Source organism: Protopterus annectens, chromosome 10.part0, assembly GCF_019279795.1.
Source record: "Protopterus annectens isolate FY-2018-M chromosome 10.part0, PAN1.0, whole genome shotgun sequence".
NCBI classification, from domain to species: domain Eukaryota; kingdom Metazoa; phylum Chordata; order Ceratodontiformes; family Protopteridae; genus Protopterus; species Protopterus annectens.
This window is the reverse complement of record NC_056744.1, coordinates 1,388,509,297-1,388,534,268: the sequence shown is the minus strand read 5'-3', so window position 1 is coordinate 1,388,534,268 and position 24,972 is coordinate 1,388,509,297. Positions and strand designations below refer to the sequence as shown.

Below are 24,972 nucleotides of genomic sequence, written 5' to 3'. Positions count from 1 at the left end.
TGGGTTTCCAGACCTTCCTCCAAACCAGTGGGCAGAGGCTCAAAAGCAAGTACTTTCCCTGCTCAGTATCAGGGCTATTCACCCTGTTCCAGTAGAACAAAGGGGACAGGGTTTCTACTCCAGACTGTTCCTGGTGCCTAGAAAAGAGGGCTCTTGGCGCCCAATCCTGGATCTATCAATTCTCAACACCTTTCTGGTGGTCCCAAAATTCAAAATGCTTACCCTGCCACAGCTTCTCCCTATGCTAGCCAAAGATGCCTGGTTAGTCACGCTAGAAGCTTATCTGCACATCCCCATAAGGGAGTCTTGCAGGAAATATCTATGCTTCGGGGCAAGATGTATGCATTATCAATTCTTTGCACTTCCCTTTGGCTTATCTACTGCACTCAGAGTATTCACAAAGTGCCTGGCTTCTGCCATTGCATACTGCAGGCAGAGAAATATCCAAATTTTCCCATACTTCGACGATTGCCTGATTCAGGCAGACAGTCAGGAATTGCTACTTCAGCACCTGGCATTTGTAAAAAGACTCCTAACTTCATTGGGGTACACCATCAACGAAAAGAAATCACAACTGGTGCCCAGTCAAAAAATTGTATTCCTGGGAGCAAGCTTGAACACAACTTCCCAGATGGCACTTCTCACTCCAGAAAAACAGGGCTATTTGACAAACTACTTCAAAACAAATGGCCACCAAAACCCAGCTATCTGCAAGGAAATACTGCAAGCCCTAGGGTTCATATTCCATATGCAAGACTGCATATGAGGAAACTTCAATGGTACTTAAAAAGTCTTTGGTGCCAACATTCTCAGGACCTAGAAACAGTCATTCCTGTAATACCTTGTCTAAGGGCAGAGTTTCTTTGGTGGGCAGAAGCATGCAACCACAACAGAGGACTGCCTTTCACTCAACCCCTCGCCACCCAAACCCTGGCAACAGACACATCTATGCATGGGGGGCTCACATGGCAGGCAAATGCATTCAGGGCAAGTGGAGCCCAGGACAAATTCTCCTGCACATCAATCAAAAAGAGATGCTAGCTGTACAGAATGCTCTGACAGCCTTCAAATACCTAATCCTTCCAGGACAGCTGCTGATAAAAACAGACAACACTACAGTTATGTGGTACATAAACAAGCGGGGGGGGGGGGGCATTCTTACACACTCTGCAGGTTAGCCATGACCATGTGGAACACAGCTTTGAGCAACCAAGTGCATCTACAAGCTCAATTCCTGCCAGGCAAACAAAATTCACTGGCAGACGACTTAAGCAGAAATCTCCTAGACCTACATGAGTGGAAATTGGAGTCCAACACCTTCAACCTTCTAATCCAGTGGTGGGGGACATCGGAGGTGGACCTCTTTGCCTCCCCCAAGAACTACCAGTTGAGCAAATTCTGCACCAGAAACCCTCACAGCAGGGCCTGGAAGGTGGATGACCTATCCTTCAAATGGGAAAACCTCTCAATTTATGCCTTTCCCCCTCTGCCCCTCCTCTACAAAGTACTACTCAAGATCAAACAGGACAAGCCAAGGGCAGTTCTTATTGTCCCAGACTGGTCACGCCAGCACTGATACCCACTCCTACGTAGTCTGACAACAGTGCCACCCTGGCACCTTCACCAGACACCTTCCCTGCTGTCTCAGCAGGAGGGGCAGATTTTGCATCCACAGTTGCAAACCCTAAACCTTGCAGCCTGGCTTATCCTCTGAATACACCACCAGCAGCCCTCAGCAAACAGGTGCTGGACATCATCCTTGATGCCAGAAGACCCAGTACAAGGAAATCCTATGCTGATAAGTGGAAAAGGTACTGCTTCTAGATTCAATCTAAAGTAGAGGACACAACCCTTCCCTCCCTGCCTCTAATCCTGGATTACTTAGCAGATCTACTCTACAGAGGCCTCTCCTTCTCCTCCATTGAGATCCATGCCTCTGCCATTTTGGCTCATTACAACACTGAGCCACCTCTCTTCTCTCACCCTCTTATCAAACAATTCCTGAGAGGGGCAAACAACTTAAGGCTGCCAAGGAGAGCACCCACCCCTGCTTGGGACCTTAACTTTGTACTGGAAAAGCTCACGCTACCCCCTTTTGAGCCTGCAGCATCAGCAGAGCTAAAATTCCTCTCTTGGAAAACAGCCTTGCTTCTGGCCATCACTTCAGCTAGAAGAGTGTCTGAGCTACAAACACTTATGGCTGTGGAACCCTTCATTATTTTCCATGTGGACAGGGTTTCCCTCAGGACTAACCTTTCCTTCCTTCCTAAAGTGGTGTCCAGTGTGGCTATCAGTGAATCCATCCGCTTGCCTACCTTCTTCCCTAATCCTCAAAATAAAGGGGAAAGGATCCTGCACTCTCTGGACGTGCACAGACAGCTCATTTTCTACTTTGATAGGACTAAGCCCTTCAGAAAGTCTGACCAGTTACTAGTCAGCTTTGCAACAGGGTCAGAGGGCAAGGCCATTTCAAAGCAAACCGTTTCCAAATTGCATCCATTTCTGCTACAAGCACCATGGGAAACTAACCCCTCAGTGGGTCAGAACACATTCTACTAGAGCAACTTCTACCTCTACACCATTCCTCATGGGAGTCCCTACCAGGCACATCCTGGAAGCTGCTACCTGGAGTTCTGTTCACACCTTAACCAAGAAATGTGAGAGTGTTCAATCTCACCGTTTGTTCTTACACATGGGTTCGGAGCCGATCCTCGGCTCCGTGTCGGCCGCTTGCAAGCTCTGCATCGAGAAGAAGCTCGAGATCACCTAATACCCACAATCCCCCTCTGCCTTTACCTCAGATCTAGTTTGCCGCTGCAGCGTTCGCATCACTGGGTCGAGCTCGAGCACCTAAGATAAGATTGAAATTTTATTCTTGTTTTTTTCTTGGTACTTTTATTACAAAAAGTTGTTTAGTGATATTTTGTGTGTGTGTGGTAAGGTTCAGGGATACTCGGTACCGTTAAGTTTATTTAAACTTAGTTAGAGTTATCTTCGGGGCCTACCACCCCTTACTTGACTTGACAACCGGATTGACCATATTACTGGATTCGACATTTTTTACCGGACTTGACTACTTTACTGGATTTGACTTTTTTCCCTTTATTAGTGACATGTCTGAAAAGGCTAAATCGGGGTTTAAGCGTTGCCAATGTGGGCAAAAGATGTCAGTAACTGACAATCATAGTTCCTGCGTCTACTGTCTTGGCCCTCTCCATCTGCAAGAAGACTGCTCTATTTGTCATTCTTTCAGTGGGAGGGTCATGACAGATAGGCGCAGGAAACTAATGGATAGAGGTTTGTTAAAACCTTCCTTTCAAGAGGCTCTGGATGCTTCTGACCAGGCATCCAAATCCTCGAAGGAATCGAAGACGTCGGAGCCCAAGTCATCGGCTCCGAGCTCTTCACCCAAAGTTAGGTCACCGGTTCCACAGACTTCGGGCCGAGTGTTCAACTGTTGTCAGTTTCGAGCCTCGAGTCTTGGAACCGGTGATGGAGCTCCCTCCCCCGACACTGTTGAGGTCGGCTCCGTCTTCGATTCCTTCGACCCATTCTTCCAGGCCCCTCTCCGACATCGATGTGGACCGTGTGGTGCAGAAGTTATTGGAACATACGGCCTTATCCAAGCTTATTTCGGTTTCCACCCAGTTGGTGTCGAAACTTGAAGGCCTTCCATTATCTCCATCCATTCCTCCTCCGAGACCTGTCCAGTCTTTGGAGCCGGAAGAGGTTGATCTGCTGATTGTGGAGCCCTCGGTGCCAGAACCGTCCTTTTCTCGGTCGGCTCCGTTCACCTCGACTCCGTCGGATCCGGTACCGGAGTCTCGGGGTCGAAGATCCATCCTTGGTTCCGGGCCCGAGAGTCGAACCGATGTTTCGGTTCCGACTCTTCCTCTCGGGGCCTCGGCTCGGATCGATTCGGCTCCGTCCTCGGGGTCGATGCCTTCGGTGCCTGTTTCGGGGATTCTTCCCATTTCTTCGGAACTGGGAGATACCTCGACTCGGGACCCGGGGGCCTTCGATCTCATGAGGAAGGTGTTGTCTACCCAGACAACCACATCAGTAGAAGCAGCCTCTCCTCCCCATAAAGGACCGTTATCTTCCTCTGCACCAACGGCCACATCCAAGCGTCAAGCACCGGTGTCTCAGCCACCCCTGGAGGGTGCCCCCTCTTCCTCGGAGGCTTCTTCGGATGCTCCCCCCGAAGAAGTCCCTAGGAAAAGATTGTGTAAGAGGAGACACTTAGATTCTCCACAAGAATCTTTGACATCCGATACTGACTTAGATGAGTCAGAAGGGTCCCCAAAGTCACCTTCAGAAGAGGTCTCTTTTTCTGACATCTTGGAGATCCTGAAGCAGAGAGGTGATTGGCAGTCCCTTCCCCCTTCTGAGGATGAGTCAGTCCTGCTGAAGGCATTCGGTGCTCGCCCTTCCTCCTCCTGGGTCACTCCGCCCTTCGATGAGTTAATGGAGCTGATTGCTCGAAGGGCGTGGGAGACACCTGACACGGTAGAACCAGTCCCTAGGAAACCCAATAAGTACATCACTGCACCTCAAGACAAGGCTTACCTCACAAAGGGAGTTCCAGTGGACGCCATGGTGGTGGCAGCTGCCACGAAAAAGGAGATGTCGGAATCTTCCTCATCTGTCCATCCGCCTAACAAGGATTCTAGGACGATGGATAGATACGGGAAGCGCATTTTTAGTTCAGCGGCTTTTTCTATGCGATCCCTGAACTATTTGACCCATTTTACACGTCTACAGAGGGATCTAGTCAAAGAGTTGGGAGATACCCTCCAGGGTACTACAGATGCTGCTGTCTCAGAGAAAGTTACAGCACATCTTAATACCCTTACATCCATCGTTAACTCATCCATGAGGCTGATATACGCAGCCGAAGGATCGAGTAGGGCAGCAGCTTCAGCGATTGCTCTTCGCAGACAATCCTGGATGCGCTTATGTTCATTTGCGGAAGCCTTCAAGTCTTCCTTTACTAACGCCCCATTTGATGGTGCCACTCTCTTTGGCCCCAAAGTAAAGGAGACCCTTACCCGGTGTGAACAGGAGGGAAAGACTCTGTCTGCTGTCGGAGTCCATTTTTCCACCCCATCCAGACCGTACCCCAAAGGGCAACATGGTGGAAAAATGTGGTTTCGAAAACCCCAAGGATCTTTCCCAGGCACACAGGGTGATGCCCCTTCTAGAGGCAGAGGAGGGGGCAGAGGTGGAAGACGCCACCCTGGCAGCAGAGGGGGTCCGCAAAACCAGGGTGACAGGGATACAACCCCTGGAAAACCCTTCCAGCACTCCTGAGAGGAGGCCCGACTGTCCTACTCTGGAGGCAGTCGGGGGTCGCTTAGCTTTATACCCTCAGGCCTGGCAGAATCTTACTACAGACAACTGGGTAAAAAGCGTGGTTACCAGAGGTTACAGAATACCCTTTCTATCCACTCCCATTCCAAAGAAAAGACTCCCAGATGTGCCACCCCATCTGCGAGACCCAGCAGCTATAGAAGCTGCTAGAAAAAAGAGTCATCCAACCAGTCCCAGCGGACCAAATAGGATTCGGAACTTACTCAAGGTTCTTTTTAGTTCCAAAGAAGACAGGGGACTGGAGGCCGATTCTGGACCTAAGCAACCTCAATACCTTTGTCAAGAAGGAAAAGTTCCGAATGGTCACGCTTCAATCGATCCTTCCATTCTTACAGAAGGACGACTGGATGTGCTCAATAGATCTGAAGGACGCATACTACCACATCAAAATGGCCAGGGCGTCCAGGGATCATTTGCGCTTCCGGCTGGGAGCCAGTCACTATCAGTTTCGAGCCCTGCCCTTTGGTCTGACCTCAGCCCCAGGGTTTTCACCAAATGCATGGCAGTGGTAGCGTCTCATCTGAGACGCCTAGGATTCCAGGTGTTTCCGTATCTGGACGACTGGCTCCTTTCTGCCACCACCCGGCGTCAACTGATACAGGCCAGGGAGTACACCCTACAACTTTGTATTCACCTCGGAATTTCCGTAAATTTCGAAAAATCTTTACTACAGCCATCACAGCATATCTTATTCATAGGAGTGGAATTAGATACGCATCATTTAAGTCTAAGGCTCCCTCCAGAAAGGATAGCCTCACTACAAAGCCACATTTCTCTCATTCTATCATCCAAAAAATCCCCAGCAAAGCTAGTTCTGAAAGTCTTGGGTCTCATGGCAGCTTCCCTCATTGCTTTACCATTGGGAAGACTGCACATGAGAGTTCTACAATGGCTACTGTTTGCACAATGGTCGTTCCAACAGCTACCTCTGACACACGAAATTCTGATAACAAACACATGCAAATCACACCTAACCTGGTGGCTTCAGACTTGCAACCTTTCCAGCGGAAGACCATTTGTGCTACCCACGCCGACAGCTACGGTAACCACGGACGCTTCCCTGATAGGGTGGGGGGGCATCTTTCAGGGACAGACAGTCCAAGGCGAATGGACCAATTTGGAGTACAATCTGCACATCAATGTTCTGGAGTTGAGGGCAGTGTTTCTAGCGTTGCAACACTTTGCTCACCTTCTTCCTCTAGGGACAATTGCAGTTCAGATAGACAACATGTCTGTAGTCTGGTGCATAAACAAGCAAGGGGGAACCAGGTCTTATCAGCTATGCAGAGAGGCCATGAGAATTTGGCAATGGGCGGAGTCCACGGGTCGCTTTCTGATCGCAACGCACATCCAGGGGTCATGCAACGTCATAGCCGACAGGCTGAGCAGAGCAATCCTACTGCCTCACGAGTGGTCCCTCAAACAGTCAATTGCGAAGACGATTTTTCGCAAGTGGGGCCAGCCTTCCTGCGACCTCTTTGCGTCTCCAATGAACGCCAAATGCAGGAGCTACTTTGCCCTATTACCCCCTCCAGGGGAAGTCCCCAGGGACGCGCTCGTGCACGATTGGCCCCCGGGTCTCCTGTACGCTTTTGCTCCCTTTCCCCTTATTGCAAAGTTTCTGCAGAAAGCCAACAACCTTCAGAGGACGATAATCCTCATTGCCCCGTTCTGGCCTCGTCAGATTTGGTTTCCCTTTCTATTGCAACACCGCATTCGGGGACCTTGGTTTCTGGACCCAGAGCCAGATCTACTGACTCACTCGTCAGGAGCTCCTCACCCATCTCTTGAATCACTCCATCTAGCAGCTTGGCTGCTCTGCTTCCCTTTCTAGCCAGGTCTGATTCTCTTACACCGGCAGTTCAGAATATATTAGTGGCTTCTCATAAAGCTTCCACTACAAAGACCTACACCAGTAAATGGAAGCGTTTCGTCTTCTGGGCGAATTCACATCAATTGGACCCGGTTATAGCTCCGTTAAACAAGATCCTGGAGTTTTTAACAGAGTTATTCCATCAAGGAGCTTCTCCTGCCACTTTAAGAGTACAATTGGCTGCCATTTCCAACTTTCATGTAGAAGAATGTGGAGCACCTATTATGGCTCATAGACTTTGTAAGGCCTTTTAAAAGGATCCTTTCATATTAGACCACCAGTTAGAACTCCTACATCACCTTGGAATCTGAACCTCTTACTTTCTAAATTGATGTTGCCCCCTTTTGAGCCAGCCTCCGTTTGCCCATTGAAGTTTTTATCGTGGAAGACCCTCTTCTTGGTAGCCATTACATCCGCTAGACGAGTGTCTGAGCTTCAGGCTCTTTCTATTAAGCATCCTTATTTGATTTTCCATTCTGACAGAGTATCTCTTCTCACTAATCCATCCTTTCTCCCCAAAGTTTGCTCTACCAATAACATTAATCAGTCCATTGAATTACCCACCTTTTTCAAAAATCACACTAATAAGTTAGGGTATGTGTTACACAAATTGGATGTCCATAGACAACTCAGGTTTTATTTGGAAAGAACAAAGGATCACAGGAAATCTGATCAACTATTTGTAGCTTTTGCTGACAGCAGGAAAGGTGTAGCGGTTACTAAACGAACCCTTTCCAAATGGCTAACTGATTGTATCATATACGTTTATGATTCTTCAAATCAAACCTTATCTGTCAAACCTAAGGGACATTCTACAAGATCAGTGTCTACATCCTTGGCTCACGAGCTCGCCTACCATTAGACACGATTTGTGCAGCTGCTACTTGGGCTAAACCGCATACATTTATCTCTCATTACAAAGTGGACAGGGTTTCTAGAGATAGGGCAACCTTTGGTTCCACTGTGCTCAAGAACGTCCTCCCGTGAGTTCCTCAGGATTATGGAGCTAGGGACGCTACCCATGTGTAAGAACAAACGGCGAGATTGAACACTCTCACATATAGAAGTTATGTCCTTACCATAACGTTCCATGTGGAGTGTTCATCTCGCCTTTGTTCTTACATTCCCACCCTCCCACCCTCAGGAAGAACGTTCTATTTGGTGCCTGGTCTGGAGTATTCTCCTTCTGCTTTTTGCAGTGATTGTATTATTATGATGCACAGGTGTATATATATATATATATATATATATATATATATATATATATATATATATATAGCATTTCTTGATTGTGTATATTTCGGTATGAGTGTGCTCTCTATGGCTGCTGGTTTGTTTGCAAACTAGATCTGAGGTAAAGGCAGAGGGGGATTGTGGGTATTAGGTGATCTCGAGCTTCTTCTTGATGCAGAGCTTGCAAGCGGCCGACACGGAGCCGAGGATCGGCTCCGAACCCATGTGTAAGAACAAAGGCGAGATGAACACTCCACATGGAACGTTATGGTAAGGACATAACTTCTATTTACTACCTGCCTATCTTTTCCAAATCCAGGGGAGGTTTTGCAACAGCAATCCTGCAAGGCATTCTAGCCAGCCCTAACTCTTCGTGACTGCCTCCACCCTTCTTCAGCTTTGGGAATCTACCCAAGTGTGATGACTGCAACAGTGAAACACGAAGAACATAGTACAGTTGTGTACACCTACCATAAATGCAGATGTTCGAGTGTACTCACTGTTGCAGTCCTGGTTTCCCTCCCTCCATCCACCTGTTTTTTCTCTGTCTCTTTCTCTCTAAACTCTCTATGCCTTTTACTACCCTCCCCCATTTTCAGGGGTAGTGGTATTGGTATTTACTTTTTACTCGTGGTGATGTTCTTCGTGTTTCAGTCATCACATTTGGGTTATTTGCTTGCAGTAGCCCTCAGTCGGCCTGATTATCAAAGTCTTGGGTCCTGCGTCGGTTGCTGTCTCATCTTCCGTAATGTCCGGTAGTCAGGGGTATAAAGCATGCAGCCGACACCATTACGTCAGTCTTTCTTGCCGTGCGGTGCCCAAAGCAAAAGCAGTTCGCAAGTGCAGGTTGGCCGACTCCTGAAATTTTCACTTTCGAGTTTCAGAACCGAAGTCTTCAACTAAAGCTAAGTACCCCATTGGGGAAACTTTTTCTTGCTCTAAACCGTTGTAAGTAAAAGTCAATAATTGTATTTCTTGTGGAAAGCAAATACCTCATAAAGATTTTCAATCGTACTGTATTCCTTGCCTAGGCCCTGACCATGACATACCTCGCTGTCAGTTTTGTGCCTTATTTAAACCACAAACTATTCGTCGTCGGTATATTTTCGCTTCAAAATATTTTGGTGCTCGGTTCAGTTATCCAGATATGTTTTCAGTAAGCCACCCGACTACTGACATTCTGAAAAAACACAAGGATAAAGACAGAGACAGGCCGCCTAGGTCCAAGGCTGCCGACAACACTTCTCCTAAGCTCGTCACCAGTTCACCAGTACTCAGTGAGGCGCTTTCGCAGCCCCTGATACCCGCTACTTCAGATTCGCAGGCCTCTACAGAGACCCATTCGGAGTCCGGTATGCCTCAAGATGCTTCAGCTGTTGAACCTGCAGATGTCTCTACCTTGGATGGGTCCGGAGCCGCTGTGCAGGCACCGGCTTCTGAGGGTGTATTCAGGCCTACTGACTTGCATATTAAACTGACGCCATCTTCTTCTTTAAGGCCTAAAACTCAAACCATGCCTAGGAAGCCGATGCCCAGACCACATGGTCAGGCCTCTATGCCTAAAAACAAACGATAAGAATGGCTGAAGACCTTATTACTTTAATCAGGGGAAGCCAACCTTCCCCCTCTAAGAGACCTAGGACTGAGTGTGCTTATGATACTTCTGACCAGGATTCTGAACTTTCTGTCTCCTCTGATGACCAGGATTCACCCTTATCTACCTATGAGGATTCTGATGCAGAGGACTCTATTCCCTCTACTTCTCCCCCAGAGGATTTTTCTTTTGGTGAAACCGTGCATACTCTTAGGGAGCATTTTCACTGGGAAAGCCAGGATTACTCTGCTTCTAAAAAGAGGCTTAGAGACTTCTTACTCCTGCCCCAACACAGGCCTTTAGCTATCCCTCCTGTGCTGGACATTGTTGACGATGGAGGAAAAAGCTAAATTTATGCAAACTGTTAAAGATTTCTTACACGTGCAGCCTCCAAGATTTAGTAGGCATTGGCCCTCAAAAAATTGGTCCTTTCCTGCCTCTTCCAGGCCTTCTCAGTTCAAACCCAGAACCAGCAGAACAACCAGGCTTCAGTCCCAGGGTACACACAGGACTAAGCAGTGGGGGGCTCCCACTTCCAAATCAGGGAGTAGCAAGACTACCCCTATGATAAGCTGTCTCAATGACTTAACTTTAAAACTTCCAAGCACTTCTCAACTGACTGCTCCTTTAGGGGGAAAGATTGCTCTGCAAGTAAAAAACTGGGAACTCATTACCCAGGACAAATGGGTATTAAATATAGTTTCCCAAGGATACAGATTTCACTTCCACACGTTACCAACCCCAAACGGTTGGCCAGGTCTACCTCCAAATCAGTGGGCAGAGGCTCAAAAGCAAGTACTCTCTCTCTTAAGTTTAAAGGCTATCCAGACAGTACCAGAAGAGGAAAAGGGACAAGGTTTCTACTCAAGACTTTTTCTGGTACCTAGAAAAGGCAACTCATGGCGTCCTATCATGGACCTTGCTATCCTAAACACCTTTTTGGTGATTCCAAAATTCAAGATGCTAACTCTTCACCAGTTGCTTCCCATGATAGGCAAAGATGCCTGGTTGGCAACACTGGATTTAAAGGAAGCCTACTTGCACATCCCAATCAAGAAATCTTGCAGAAGATACCTACACTTCAAATCAGGCTGCATGCACTATCAGTTCTCTGCATTGCCCTTTGGCTTATCTACTGCGCCCAGGGTATTCACACAGTGCCTAGCTCCGGTCATTGCATTTTGCAGGCAAATAAATATTCAGATATACCCATACCTGGACGATTGTCTAATTCAGGCAGAAAGCCAGGACATACTTTTGAATCATCTGGCATTTGTACAAAAGGTGCTAACTTGTCTGGGGTACACCAGAAACGAAAATAAATCACAGCTGGTACCCTGACAATAAATTATATTCCTGGGAGCAAGCTTGAACACAACTTCCCAGATGGCTTTCCTCACGCCAGAGAAACAAACTCATTTGACAACTTACTTTAAACTAGTGGCCACAAAAACCCTGCTATCTGCAAGGCAGATGCTGCAAGCCTTGGGGTTCATGGCCTTGTGCATTCTACTAATTCTATATGCAAGACTGCATATGAGGAAGCTACAATGGTATCTAAAAAGCCTATGGTGTCAACATTCTTAGGATCTAGAAGCAATGATTCCTGTTATACCTTACCTACAGTTAGAATTCCTTTGGTGGGCAGAGGTCTGCCACCAAAACAAGGGACTGCCATTCACTCTACCTCCTGCCACCCATACCCTAACAACAGATGCATCAGACTATGCATGGGGGGTTCACCTGGCAGGGAAGTGCATTCAGGGCAAATGGAACCCAAGTCAAATGCACCTGCATATCAGTCAAAAAGAAATGTTAGCTGTACAGAATACTCTGACAGCCTTTAAGGACTACATTCTTCCAGGACAATTAATGGTAAAGACGGACAACACCACTGTTATGTGGTACATAAACAAGCAGGGGGGGTACCTATTCCTACCCCCTCTGCAGACTAGCCATGGCTCTGTGGAACACAGCCTTGAGCTACCAAGTGCATCTACAGGCTCAGTTCCTGCCAGGAAAACTAGATACACTAGCAGACGAACTAAGCAGAAATCTAATGGACCCACACAAGTGGAAACTGGAGCCAAAGACTTTCAGCATGTTGATAAACAAATGGGGGAGCCCAGATATAGACCTGTTTGCCTCCCCCCAGAACTACCAATTGGACAAATTCTGCACAAGGACTCCCCACAAAATCTATCAGTTTATGCCTTTCCTCCTCTGCCTCTCCTCTCCAAAGTACTATACTAAAGATCAAACAGGACAAACCAATGATGATACTGATTGCACCAGACTGGCCACGCCAACACTGGGTACCCCCTATTGTGCAGTGTGTGTCACAGCTAGCCCCATGGCACCTGCCTCAGACCCCAACCCTGCTGTCACAGCAGGAGAGCCAGATTCTGCACTCCCAGCTTCAAACACCTGGCAGGCAGCCTGGCTAATTACCTAATGTCTCTGTTATCATCCCTCAGTAAACAAGTGTTGGATGTCATTTTAGAGGCAAGGAGGCCTAGTACTAGAAAATGTTATGCTGAAAAATAGAAAAGATTCTGTGCCTGGAACCAAACTCAAGGGATGGCCACAGCAGCGCCCAATTTACCTCATATTCTTCAATACTTAACTGAGATGCTTCACAAGGGCCTTTCCTTTTCCTCCATCAAAATTCACGCCTCAGCCATTTCAGCTCATTACAACACTGAACCAGCCCTCTTTTCTCACTCACTGCTCAAGCAGTTTCTCAGAGGGGCCAAAAACTTAAGACCACCCAGAAGAGCCCCAACTCCGGCCTGGGACCTTAACTTTGTATTGGAAAAACTCACTCTGCCTCCTTTTGAGCCAGCTGCAAGTGCAGAGTTAAAATTATTTTCTTGGAAAACAGCTTTCCTTTTAGCAATCACTTAAACAAGAAGGGTATCTGAATTACAGGCCCTTACGGCAGTGGAGCCTTTCATCATCTTTCATGCGGACAGGGTGTCCCTCCTTCATGCCCAAGGTGGTATCCAGTGTGGCTCTTAATCAATCCATCCATTTGCCAACCTTCTTTTCTAATCCACAGAACAAAGGGGAATGGGTACTGCACAGACAACTTAGATTTTACTTGGACAGGACTAAACCTAAAAGAAGTCTGAACAACTGCTGGTGGCATTTGCTGCAGGGGCAGAAGGGAAGACTGTTTCAAAGCAAACCATTTCTAAATGGATAGGCCATTGCATTCATTTCTGCTGTAAGCACCATGGAAAACTTATCCCCCAGGGGGTTAGACCCCATTCAACCAGGGCTGCATCTACATTTACAGCCTTTCTCAGAGGTGTCCCTACCAGAGACATCCTAGAAGCTGCTACCTGGAGTTCTGTACATACTTTCACCAAGCATTACCATTTGCCAATTTTCTCTAAATACAGAGCTGGCTTTGCCACTGCAGTCTTGCAGGGCATTATAGCTGGTCCTAATGCTATTTAAATTCCACCTCCCATCCTTAGCTTTGGGAATCTATCCAAATGTGATGACTGCAATAGTGAAACACGAAGAACATAGTACAGTTGTGTACACTTACCATAAATGTAGATGTTTGAGTGTATTCACTGTTGCAGTCCTGGTTACCCTCCCTCCAGCCCCCTGACATCTTTTGGCTATATTTCTACGCTCCTTTACTATGCTTAAAAGCTTTTTGGTGTATTTGCTTTTTTGTTGGAGGTATAACCTTGTATGTATGTATATATATATATATATATATATATATATATATATATATATATATATATATATATATATATATATATGTATGTATGTGTATATATATATATATATATATATATATATATATATATATATATATATGTATTTAATTGCTTCTCATTAGGGGGGCACCTGACATCTGGGACAAGAAAAACTGATGTAATGGTGTGCAACAGTGAATACACTCGAACATCTACATTTATGGTAAGTGTACACAACTGTACTTTTTTCCCCTGCCATAACTTAGCTCCCTGTTGGGGGCTTCTGTCATTTGGGGCAAGAAAAACTGATGTAATGGCTTCGACTGCCTGTTTTTATACCCCCTGATGACCTGACATCAGTCCTGGAGTGACAGGAACAGACACAGAAATACTAAGTCTCTGATATTCGGGCCGACTGTGGGCTACCTGCAGGCACATAACCCAAGTGTGATGACTGCAACAGTGAATACACTCAAACATCTACATTTATGGTAAGTGTACGCAACTGTACTTTTTGTCTGAATTCAGGTCTCCCATTTTTCCATTTTCCTTTCCAGCTCCAGCATTGTCTTTAACTATGAATGCCTCAGACTTTGCTTGGAGAGCAGTGTCTATGGTAGTAAAAGTGCAAGGTCTTTGGAACAAAAAGGACAGACCAAAACAAATAAACCTCAAAGAGAACTTGGCAGTACTAATTGCTGTCATCACTCTCAGTTATCTCTGGTTGCAGACAACATCACAGTAATATGGTGCAATAAACAAACAGGAAGGAACCATATCCTAACTCTCAGCACTGATAAGCTGTGGTAGCCTAGTTTATAGCCTTTCAGTACAGTGTCAGACATATTACATCTTGTCAGAGCAAAATTTTGTGGCAGACAACGGGAGTAAGACCAGGACACACCCTTATGAATAGCAACTGAACCAGGAGATTGATCCAGTGGTTCAGAACACCTCGGATGGATCTATTTGCTTCCATTCATAACAGTCAATTGGCAAAATTATGTTCTGGGACTCCATGCAAGAAGGCATAGAAAACATATGCCTTTTCTTTTCCTTGGGCAGGAATGTTCCTTTTTTGCCTTTCCTCTCTCTTTAGGGTCATTCTGAAGATTCAGAAGAACTCTTTAAAGATAATTGTGGGGATTCCCTTCTGACCCTGGCAACAGTGGTTCTCCCTTCTTTTAGAAATGACTACGTGCAGTTATCACAATCTTCCTCACATACTGGGTTGGTGGTGTTTGATGGATCTCAGTTTGAAACAACTTCAACTGCCTGGATGATTGATTCTTTATACCTTTTAGGCACCTATTTTCCGAGGATGTGCAGCAGGTATTAAAGGAGAGGAGGAAATGTAGTACTAGGAAATCCTATTTGTTAGTAAAAGGAAAAGATTTTCTAGTTGGTCCCAAGACAAGAACCAGGACCCTTTAAGGCTAATATTTATCTGGTTCTGCTTCTGCAATATTGTGTGAGTTATCATCCACTGGCATTTCCTTTTCCTGTGGCAGGGCTCATTTGCCAGTGATTTCATTGTGTATATCAGTGGATCTTTTCCTTTTATTGCATTCCGATTTCAAAATGTTTTTGAAATGGATGTTGCATACCAAGCCTGCTATAATACAAGTGACTGTTCCTTTTTATCTTAACTTTGTTTTAGAAAAAATAACTCTTGATTCATTTAAACCAGCTAGCTCATCAGACTGATTTTAGGTTCTTAAATTGGAAAACAGCTTTGGTAAATTATAATTTCAGCAAAAAGAATATCTGAGTTGCAAGCTTTGTTGGTGAATCAAGGTTATCTCGTTTTCCACAAAGATGGGTTTTCTTAAGAATGAATCCTTTTTTCATGCCTAAAGTGGTATCCACATTTACGTTGACAGACTGTTCATCACCCTGTCTTCTTTCCAAAGCCTAAAAATAAAGGAGGAAAGATATTTCACACTCTTGATGTCCACAAACACCTCAGATATTATCTTGGCTTTACTAAAATTTCCAGAAACTTTGATCAGTTGTTACATTTTATGAAGGTAGGAAAAAAGAGCAATGTGTGTTAAAGCAGTCTTTTTCCGAATGGTTGTCTCATATTGTTAAGTTTTGTTGTACACAAAACAATAAAGAAATTCCAGGCAGAATCAAGGGTCACTCTACCAGGGCCTTGGCTTCATATTTAGCCTTTTTAAAGTGTTGGATTCTATAAGTATTTCCTTTGAACAAACAATTACAAACCACTACAAAGTAGGTTCTTTCTCAAGGTCTAGGCAAGCTTTACTAGAACCATTATTCAGGGGCTCCTGAACCTTCATCCTTCCTCCTCCTCCTTCCAGTTTGTATAAGTAATGGTAGTCTCCCCATATAGCAAAGGCTGCTGCAGTACTGATCAAATGATGAATAGAGTACAGTTAAGTAAATAAACTTGTCATAACAGTAGATTTTCAAATGATCACTGCTGCATTAGCTGCTTCCTCCTTTCATCCCCCTTATTTTTGTATATTTTTGTTACCAAAGTGAGGACTTTTATTTTTAGTTTCCTGGCACTGAACTTTTTTGGACGTTAGCCTCCTTCTCAGTTGGCATGAAAGTTGTGATGGGTTTGGCTACTCAAACTACTCTTTTTCTTCAGCTTTGCTCAAGCTGGTTAATGGTTTAGGCACGTGGAAGGTGCCCTTAGGGTGTGGAAGCTGGTCAGCTGTTATATCATGTGCAGGATATAACCCATATAACTTAGGGTAATGCAGCAGTAATCTTTCATTCAATTCCCTTTAAGAATTCTAAGGTAGATACCTTGTTGCTTCACCTATATTTTTATATTTGACCTTTTTCAGACCCATTCTTTCAGTACCTTTCCTTTCCACATGCACATAATCACCATCATACATGGTATATTTACTGAGTGGTTTACTATTTTTGTCTTTCCTTATTCCACCGAATAATTTATTCAGTATCTCTGCTTTTTCCCATTAACTGTATCTTCCAACCTATCTCTTGTTCATCATGCTTTATTATTTCTGCATTTATCTTTTGCTCCCTCAAACTTCTTTGTGTTTGAATTGGAGATCTCCTCTGACATTTAATTAAAAAAAAGCATATAAGGTGGAAGTGAATGTAGTCCCACCCAGATAAGACACACACAGATACATCCTGTTCAGCAACGTGCAAGTGGAGTTGTATTGCTTAATACATTAAAAACACAAATTTAGTTATCTGATGATTTTTCAACATAAATTATACTTTTTATGTCCAGATAGTCACAGAGATCTAAGCAATATCCCATAATGAGTAATTATATTGATATAAAAGCATTGTAGTAAATTTGTTTATACCCTTTTCTTGCTTTGGGGGTGGGGAGGAGTATTAGAAGACTGCAATGTACAAAGACTGGCTGCCTAATAAATAAGATCCAGGTCAACCTATCCATGTTGAGCTGGTTCTCTGTCATGAATTACACTCTTTCCTAGTATCCTGCATTGTAACCCTTTTCCCAGCTTCTGTCTCTTCAGTCATTGCTGTACATGCTGTTGCTTATCTCCTGTTTCTGCATTTTGTTTATATCTGCAGAACATATGCTTATGTAAATGAGCATAACATGAACTTCACAAATTATCTTTTCATCTTTTTTTTCTGTCCTTCTTATTAAGGAGTATGTCTTTATATAACATCATTAGTTTCTTGCCCTTGCAGTTTCTGGTCTGCATCCCTTCTTTCATACTTATTTTTCCTTCCCTGACATTAACCATTGTAACTCCCCATTCCCCTTCCCCATTGTTTTACATGTGCTGTGTAATTTTTTTTTTTTTTTTTTTTGAAAACCAAGTCATTCGGATATATACGTTTGTCAACCATCACTTGGGTGCACGTTCGGAAGGAGTTGTGTAAATGGGGGGGGGGGGGTGATATCTATGTATTGCTATTACATTCAGTTCTCCATTCATAATAAGGATGTATCACTCCAGAAAAAAATATTGAAGTGATAGCTTCAGGAAACAGAAATAATGCTGGTTTTGTAAAATGTTCTTTCCAGATATCTCCCATCTGTTGTGATCTAAAGGATTATATTCCAGCTATTTTTTTTTCTTAAAGATACAGCACTGCCAAGAACTTAAATACAAGCAGCAGAGCAGGTCTTTTATAGATTTGCTTTAGTTACCTACAGTGTGGTAAATGTGACATAGACAGTTTTATTAAGAAACAGCCTAACGTTTTTGTGTAAAATCATTAGGTTACAGGAAAAAATGTCATATGCATTAATGCTATTTTCCTGCATTTAGGGTCCTATTGGTAAGCGTGGAGACAGGGGAGAGCCTGGAGACGATGGTTATATGGTAAATAGTGAATGTTTAATATGTTGTGGACTGGTTTTAGAAGTTGAAATTTATTAACAGAGTGATCAACATCTGTCCCTTGTTATATATGATATTTTATTGACATTTTAGCTTATGTACTTATGCAGCAGATACATCAAGTCTAAGCATGTACTTCATGAATATGTGCATTTATGACAGAATAATTATGAACAGGCTTTAAAAATGGTATTTGCAGACCATACATGAAATAAGCAGTATACATAAGTAAACAGCAACCCACAAGACAATATCCATTTAGTAAGGAATAATGAACATTGCAAGTGTTGTGTGAGCACAATGTAGAGCTAACTGCCTGGTAATAATTATGATTAATCCCACCCAACTGCATATCCTGGAATGGGTCATATACCTCTCGACCACCAGAAGAGACATTCAGGGGCAATGCTGCTGAAAATCAAGGACAACTAAGTAGCATAAATTATAATCTGAAGTAGCTGACTTCATTTGATCATCAACCTATAGGTTTTTGGATCCAGATTGGATCTGAGACGGCAGCTTCACCAGCATGTGATCTGAGCTACAAGCTCCTCCCCTTACTCATAATACCCCTCCATCTCCTTCCGTCCTTCAAATCTTGTTTGCCGCATCTTGCCGAGCATCGTGGTCTTAGAGCTCCAGATGTGGTAAGTTGTTTCAGGTGATAATTTTGGGTGTTTGTGTTTTTTGTGGAAGTGTTAGGTAGGTTTTCTTCCCTCACCTTTACCTCCCCTTTCATTGTTGTGTCGTGTTTAAAAAAAAAAAAAAAAAGTTTATTTGAGTCAGTGTAGTGCCTTCCTCCCCCTCCTTGTTAGTTACCTTCGGTGTAAGTGTGTGTGGTCGGCCAGTTAGGGCCTTGTGCCTCGTGATGGCGGATCAGCAGAAGCCTATTTTTAGGAAGTGCACAGAGTGTGGCCACAAGTTGTCTCCAGCTGATGGCCACACTCTGTGTGTGGTTTGTTTGGGGGTCTCCCATCTTGCTACCACCTGTGCTATTTGTGAGGGGTTTAACCCCAGGGCCCTGAAAGACCGTAGGGCTAAATTAGTTTTGAAGGGACTTCTCCCTGCTATGGAGGCGGCTGTCTCCGCTATGACTATGGTCACAGCTGTGACTGCATCTTCTTCTGCTACTGTTTCTTCGTCTCCCTTCCAAGCCGGAACTTAACCTCCTGCCAAGCGGTCTGTGGAAAGGGAACACAGGAAAGATAAGAACAAAGGGAGGAAGAGATCTCCGGACCAGTTGGATCTGGTGGGCCCTCCTCAAATGCAACAGGTTATGTCCAGGCCTAGTACTCCCCGGCTCTGCTCGCCCAGATTCTTGTCGGAGCCGGAGGAGCCTAGACCGTCTTCTACGGTTTCTGCACACCGACTATCTCAGTTGGCAACAGTGGCCTCATTGCATTCCACCAGAAGCTTATCTGAAGCAGACATGGACAAAATGATGCAAAGGTTTATTCGCACCCAGATTCAGATGGGGGTCTCGCCAGCCCCCTCTCCATCTGGAGGGGGGAGTTTGCTTCCCTTTTTCACCCCGATAACTCCTTCTCTGATCCGACCCCCCAGTATCGGAGTTTTTGGATCCGAGAGGTCCCAGAGTCAGGGGGTCGGTGCCAATGGTACCAGGTACCTCGACGCTGGGCATTACCTTGAGTGCGTCGGACCTGACTAGTTTGGATCCAAGCAGCTCTCAGAGCTGAAGCTTGGGCATCAGAACCGAGGGGTTGGGTTTTTCTCCATTGGCACCAACTTTGTCGGGTCACAATCCTCCGCTCGGTATCATGGCTCTGTTGAGCTTGGCTCCAATCCCGTCATCGGATCCAGGGGGAGCAGCTTCCTTACTAGTCTCCCTTGGCTTTTGACATGGTGGAAAGGGTTCTGTCCTGTAGATCGAGGCCCCTGACCATCTCCTCGGATACCGCCCCAACTCCTTTCGGCTCTGGGTGTGACTTCAGCCATTTTGCCCATTCAGGGACAGCCCGTGCTCGATGTGGTCCAGTATGTTCCTCTCGTGGAACCACAGATGGTTTGCGAGTCCTCTCTGGAGAGCCCCATCGTAGAGTTGCCTCGCAAACAAATGAGCAGGCACCTGGACTCCTCCCCAGAGTCCCTCACTTAGGACACCAATTTGGAGGAAGGTGAAGGTTCCCCCACATCACCTCCTGACGATGTCTCCTTTGGAGACATCATGAACTCCTACGGCAGCAGGGGGTTTGGTCCACCCCCAAACCTTCCTCGGATGAGTCGGTGTTTCTGGAGCCCTTTGGCATGGGCCCGTCTACCTCCTGGGTGACCACCCCCCCCCCCACGGATCCCCCGGTGTATCTTATTACCACCCCGGCATGGAAAGAACTGGACACTGTGGAGCCAATCTCAGAGCGTCCCAACAAAATTCTGAGTCCTCCTGCAGACAGACCTAGTTGGAACAAGGGGTCCCCAGTAGATGCTATGGTGGTAGCGGCCTCCACCAAGAAAGAACTAGCTCAGGAAAGTTCTACTGTCCATCCCCTCGACCGAGAGTCCAGGATGATGGATCATCTAGGAAAGAGGGTGTATGCTTCAGCCACCTTTTCTGTAACGGTGCTGAATTATTTGGCCCATGCCACTCGACTGCACTTGTCAAGGAGCTGAGTTGCCCCAGAGTCCATGTTACCGGAGGATACACGCATATTCTCCGTGCGAATAACCACTCTCAAAGCGGTTTCTAATACGTCCATGCTTCTTTATTTGCATGCCTCCAAAGGAGTGGCAAGGGCGGCCGGGTCCGGCATTACCATGAGGAGGCACGCCTGGCTCAGGCTATGTCAGTTCATGGAACCCTTTAAGGCATCTTTCGCAAATGCCCCTTATGATGGTTCTTCCTTGTTTGGGAAGACTGTTTGTAAGACATTGGTCCAGAGTGAAAAGGACAGGAAGACACTGTCTGCCGTCGGGAGCCGCTTCTCTAACCCCCATAGATCGTTTTCAGGAATCAGCGGGGGCAAAAGAAGATGTGGTTCAGAAAGTCTCAGTATTCCAGGGACACTCAGGACTCATCTTCCCCCAGATGCAGAGGGGGACCAGATAGATGCCGGGCCAGAGGCGGTGGGGGGGGGGGGGTGTCAGAGAAATTTTGGGTCTCGAGAACCATACTCGGACAGGCCTGCACAGCAGCCTTGAAGGGTTGCCTGACTGCTCTGCTCCAGAGGCAGTCGGGGGGGAGGGGTCGTCTTTCGCTGCACCTGACAGCATGGGAGTCCATGTCAACAGACCATTGGGTACTTCAGATCATATCCAGAGGCTACACCATCCCCTTTGTGGTTCCTCCCATTCCCCCAAAACACCTCCCAGATGTACCATCAAAGGGAGGCAGCAGCATTTGAAATCGAAAAGGTGCTAAGGATACGAGTCATCCAGCCCATCCCCTGAGATCAGTCTGGATCGGGCATCTATTCCAGGTTCTTTTTGGTACCAAAAAAGATGGGGGACCTAAGGCCTATTCTGGATCTTTCCACCACTAAACTTGTCAGTTGCCAAAGAAAAGTTCCGGATGGTCACTTTACAGTCCATGCTGCCTTACTTGCAGGAGAATGACTGGATGTGCTCAATAGATCTCCAAGATGCGTACTACCATATAAAGATGCACAGATGCTCCAGGAGGTTGCTCCACTTTTGGCTAGGGGCTAGTCATTATCAGTTTCGAGCTCTACCCTTCGGTCTCACCACAGCCCCCAGAGTGTTTACCAAGGTCATGGCAGTAGTAGCAGCTCACCTGAGGCTTCAGGGGTACATGTCTTTCCATACTTGGACAATTGGCTCCTTGCTGCTCCCACCAAACGTCTACTTTATCAGGCCAGAGACTATTTCCTGAAACTGTTAGACTTTCTGGGAATTACGATCAACATATCCAAGTCTTCTCTAAACCCAGTTCAGGTCTTAGACTACATTGGAGCAAGGATAGATACATTGTAAACCAAGGTTTTTCTAACTCCGGACAGAGTTCGAAACGTACAACTCCATGTGTCTATGATTTTTCAGTCTCAGCTTCTTTCAGCTGAGGCGATATTATGAGTCCTAGGTTCCATGGCAGCCATTATTACTCTTCTTCCCTGTACTTGTCTGCATATGTGGGTACTACAGTGGACACTAGCGGTCCAGTGGTCATTATTAGATCTGCCATTGACGCATCCTATTCATATAAGCAACACATGCAGGAAGTCCCTCCTCTGGTGGATACACTCCTCAGAACTTGTCGAGGGACGAACATTTATTGCAACCCCTCCCCAAGCCACGGTGACCATGGATGCCTCCCAACTGGGGGGGGGGGGGCATTGCTTGGGCAGGACAGTCCAAGGCACGTGGTCCCTAAACGAGACCAAGTTGCATATCAGTGTTCTAGAGATGAGAGCTGTCCTGTTAGCGTTGCAGGCCCTTCATGCCGTTCTTCCTCTGGGAACCATTGCAGTTCAGACAGACAGCATGTCAGTGGTCTGGTACATGTTACATCAACAAGCAGGTAGGAACCAGATTTTACCCCCTTTGTCACAAGGCCATGAGAGTGTGGGAATGGGCAATCTCCACCAGCCGATTTCTGGTAGCAAAGCACATTCCGGGTCAATCCAACATACTGGCGGACAAACTGATTAGGACTAATCTGATGACTTATGAGTGGTCTCTGAATCCTTCTGTAGCGGAGCAGATCTTCCTCAAGTGGAGTCGGCCTTGCTGCGATCATTTCGCATCTCCTTCCAACGCCAAGTGCAGTGAGTTCTTTGCTCTGATCCCCCCACAGGGATGCTCTGGTCCATGCTTAGCCTCCCGATCTTTTTTATACTTACCCCCCACTACCTCTCATACCAAAATTCCTCCAGAAGGCTCGCAGGTTGGGGAGCAAAGTAATCCTCATTGCCCCATTCTGGCCTCACCAAGTCTGACTTCCCTTCCTCTGGGCTCGTCTGATAGTTCCTCCATGTATCTTGGATGCAGTACCAGATCTTATCTTACACCCTTCGAGGGTCCCTCATCCAGACCTGGTCAGTTGAAGCTTATGGCTTTGCTGCTCCAGTTCCATTGATTGCTCGGACTCCCGGTCTATCTTCTCCGATCAAGACTATTCTGGTGGCAGCTCTTAAATCGTCCACCAGAAAACTATACTGTAGCAAATGGAAGTGTTTTTCCATCTGGGCTTCTCAAAGGGATCTAGATCCGTTCACAGCTCCTGTTCCAGCGGTCCTTGAGTTCTTGGCGCACATTTTCCAGCAGGGCGCTAGCTGATATACAGTAAAAGTTCAGTTGGCTGCCATTTCCAACTTCCATATAGGTGAGACCATGGCTTTGTTAGCTTCCTCCAGACTTTGTAAAACCTTTATTAAAGGTACCTTTCTCTTAAAGCCCCTGGTTAAAAATCCTTCTCCTTCTTAGGATCTTACCCTAGTTTTACAAGCTTTGGTTGCTCCTTTTGAACCGGCTGCTTCTGTGGATCTAAAATTTTTATCGTGGAAGGCAGCCTTCCTAATGGCCATCACCTTAGCTAAGAAGGGTGTCAGAACTCCAGGCATTGTCTGTAAAACCTCCATATATAATTTTTCCATAAGGACAGGGTTTCACTTCATACTAATCCTTCTTTTCTTCCTAAAGTGGCCTCTGAAACTAATATCAATCAAACGATCAATTTACCTGTTTTTTTTTCCAAATTTTCAGAACAGGGGTAAATATAAATTGGATTTATTAGAAGTACATAGACAGCTACATTTCTGTTTACGTAGGTCTAAGGCCTTTTGCAGGTCTGACCAGTTGTTTGTGTCCTTTTTCTACACCCTTTCTGGGCAAACCTATCTGTAAGGTAACCATTGCCAAATGGATTTCTGTTTGCATCCTTCAGGTTTACAAAGACAGAGGCTTGTCACCTCTGGGTAGGATAAATGCCCATTCTACCAGGTCCATGGCTACGTCAGCGGCTTTTTGGTCTAGGGTGTCTTTGGATGATATTTGTTTGGCGGCTACTTGGTCCTCATCTCACACCTTCATTTTTCACTATAAATTGGACATGATTTCTAGGGGGAGAGCATCCTTTGGCTCCGTGGTGCTCCGGAATATCCTTCCATGAGGGCCACCCAAGAGTTTGGTAGCTGGGAACTCTGTCCCACAGGTTGATGATCAAATGAAGTCAACTACTTTAGATATAGAAGTTATGTACTCACCATAACGTTCCATCTGTGTAGTTGGACTTCATTTGTTATCAACTGTCCCTCCCTCCTTCCTCCTGACCTTCTCATAATGTTCTTACTTTGGCAGGCAGGAGAGAGCGCCTATGCAGCTCTCCTGTTCTTCATTGTTAGTAAGGTATATCAGATCAGGTTTATGTGTATGGTGTAGCAAACTCGATCTGAGAGAAGGAAGGAGATGGAGGGGCATTATGGGTAAGGGGAGAAGCTTGGATCAGATGCTGGTGAAGCTGCTGTCTCGGATCCGATCAGGATCTGAAGACCCACAGGTTGATGACAAATGAAATCCAACTTCTCAGATGGAACATTATGGTGAGTACATAACTTCTTTTTCTTGGACAAGGTGGCCAGAATGCAGAGACATTTACTTGTATTTTAATGTAGCACATTATATTTTAATTTGCAACACCATAAATGTTAGTGTATCTTTCACTGTGTAGGATAAACAACCCTTTCAGCTAAATTCTAACAGCATAGTGGGTCATTGGTTAATTTATTTGCCTCATTGCACCAGGGACTGAAGTTTAATCCTACTGCCAGTGTAGATTCTGCATGTTTTCCCCATGTGAGATCATGACTGAAAAGGGTCTGCAGTGGATTCATTCACCTACCTAGTTAAAAAAAAAATATATATATA

At 45.6% G+C, this 24,972-nt stretch overlaps 1 protein-coding gene across 1 annotated transcript in view; it reads left to right on the top strand.

Moving 5' to 3' along the window:
* COL24A1 (collagen type XXIV alpha 1 chain) overlaps positions 1-24,972 on the top strand; it is a 3,617,818-nt gene that overhangs the window by 3,140,017 nt on the left and 452,829 nt on the right. The window contains exon 43 of the mRNA XM_044086026.1: positions 18,064-18,117. Within this exon, the coding sequence (XP_043941961.1) occupies positions 18,064-18,117 (54 nt within the window). The remainder of the gene's footprint in view (positions 1-18,063; positions 18,118-24,972) is intronic.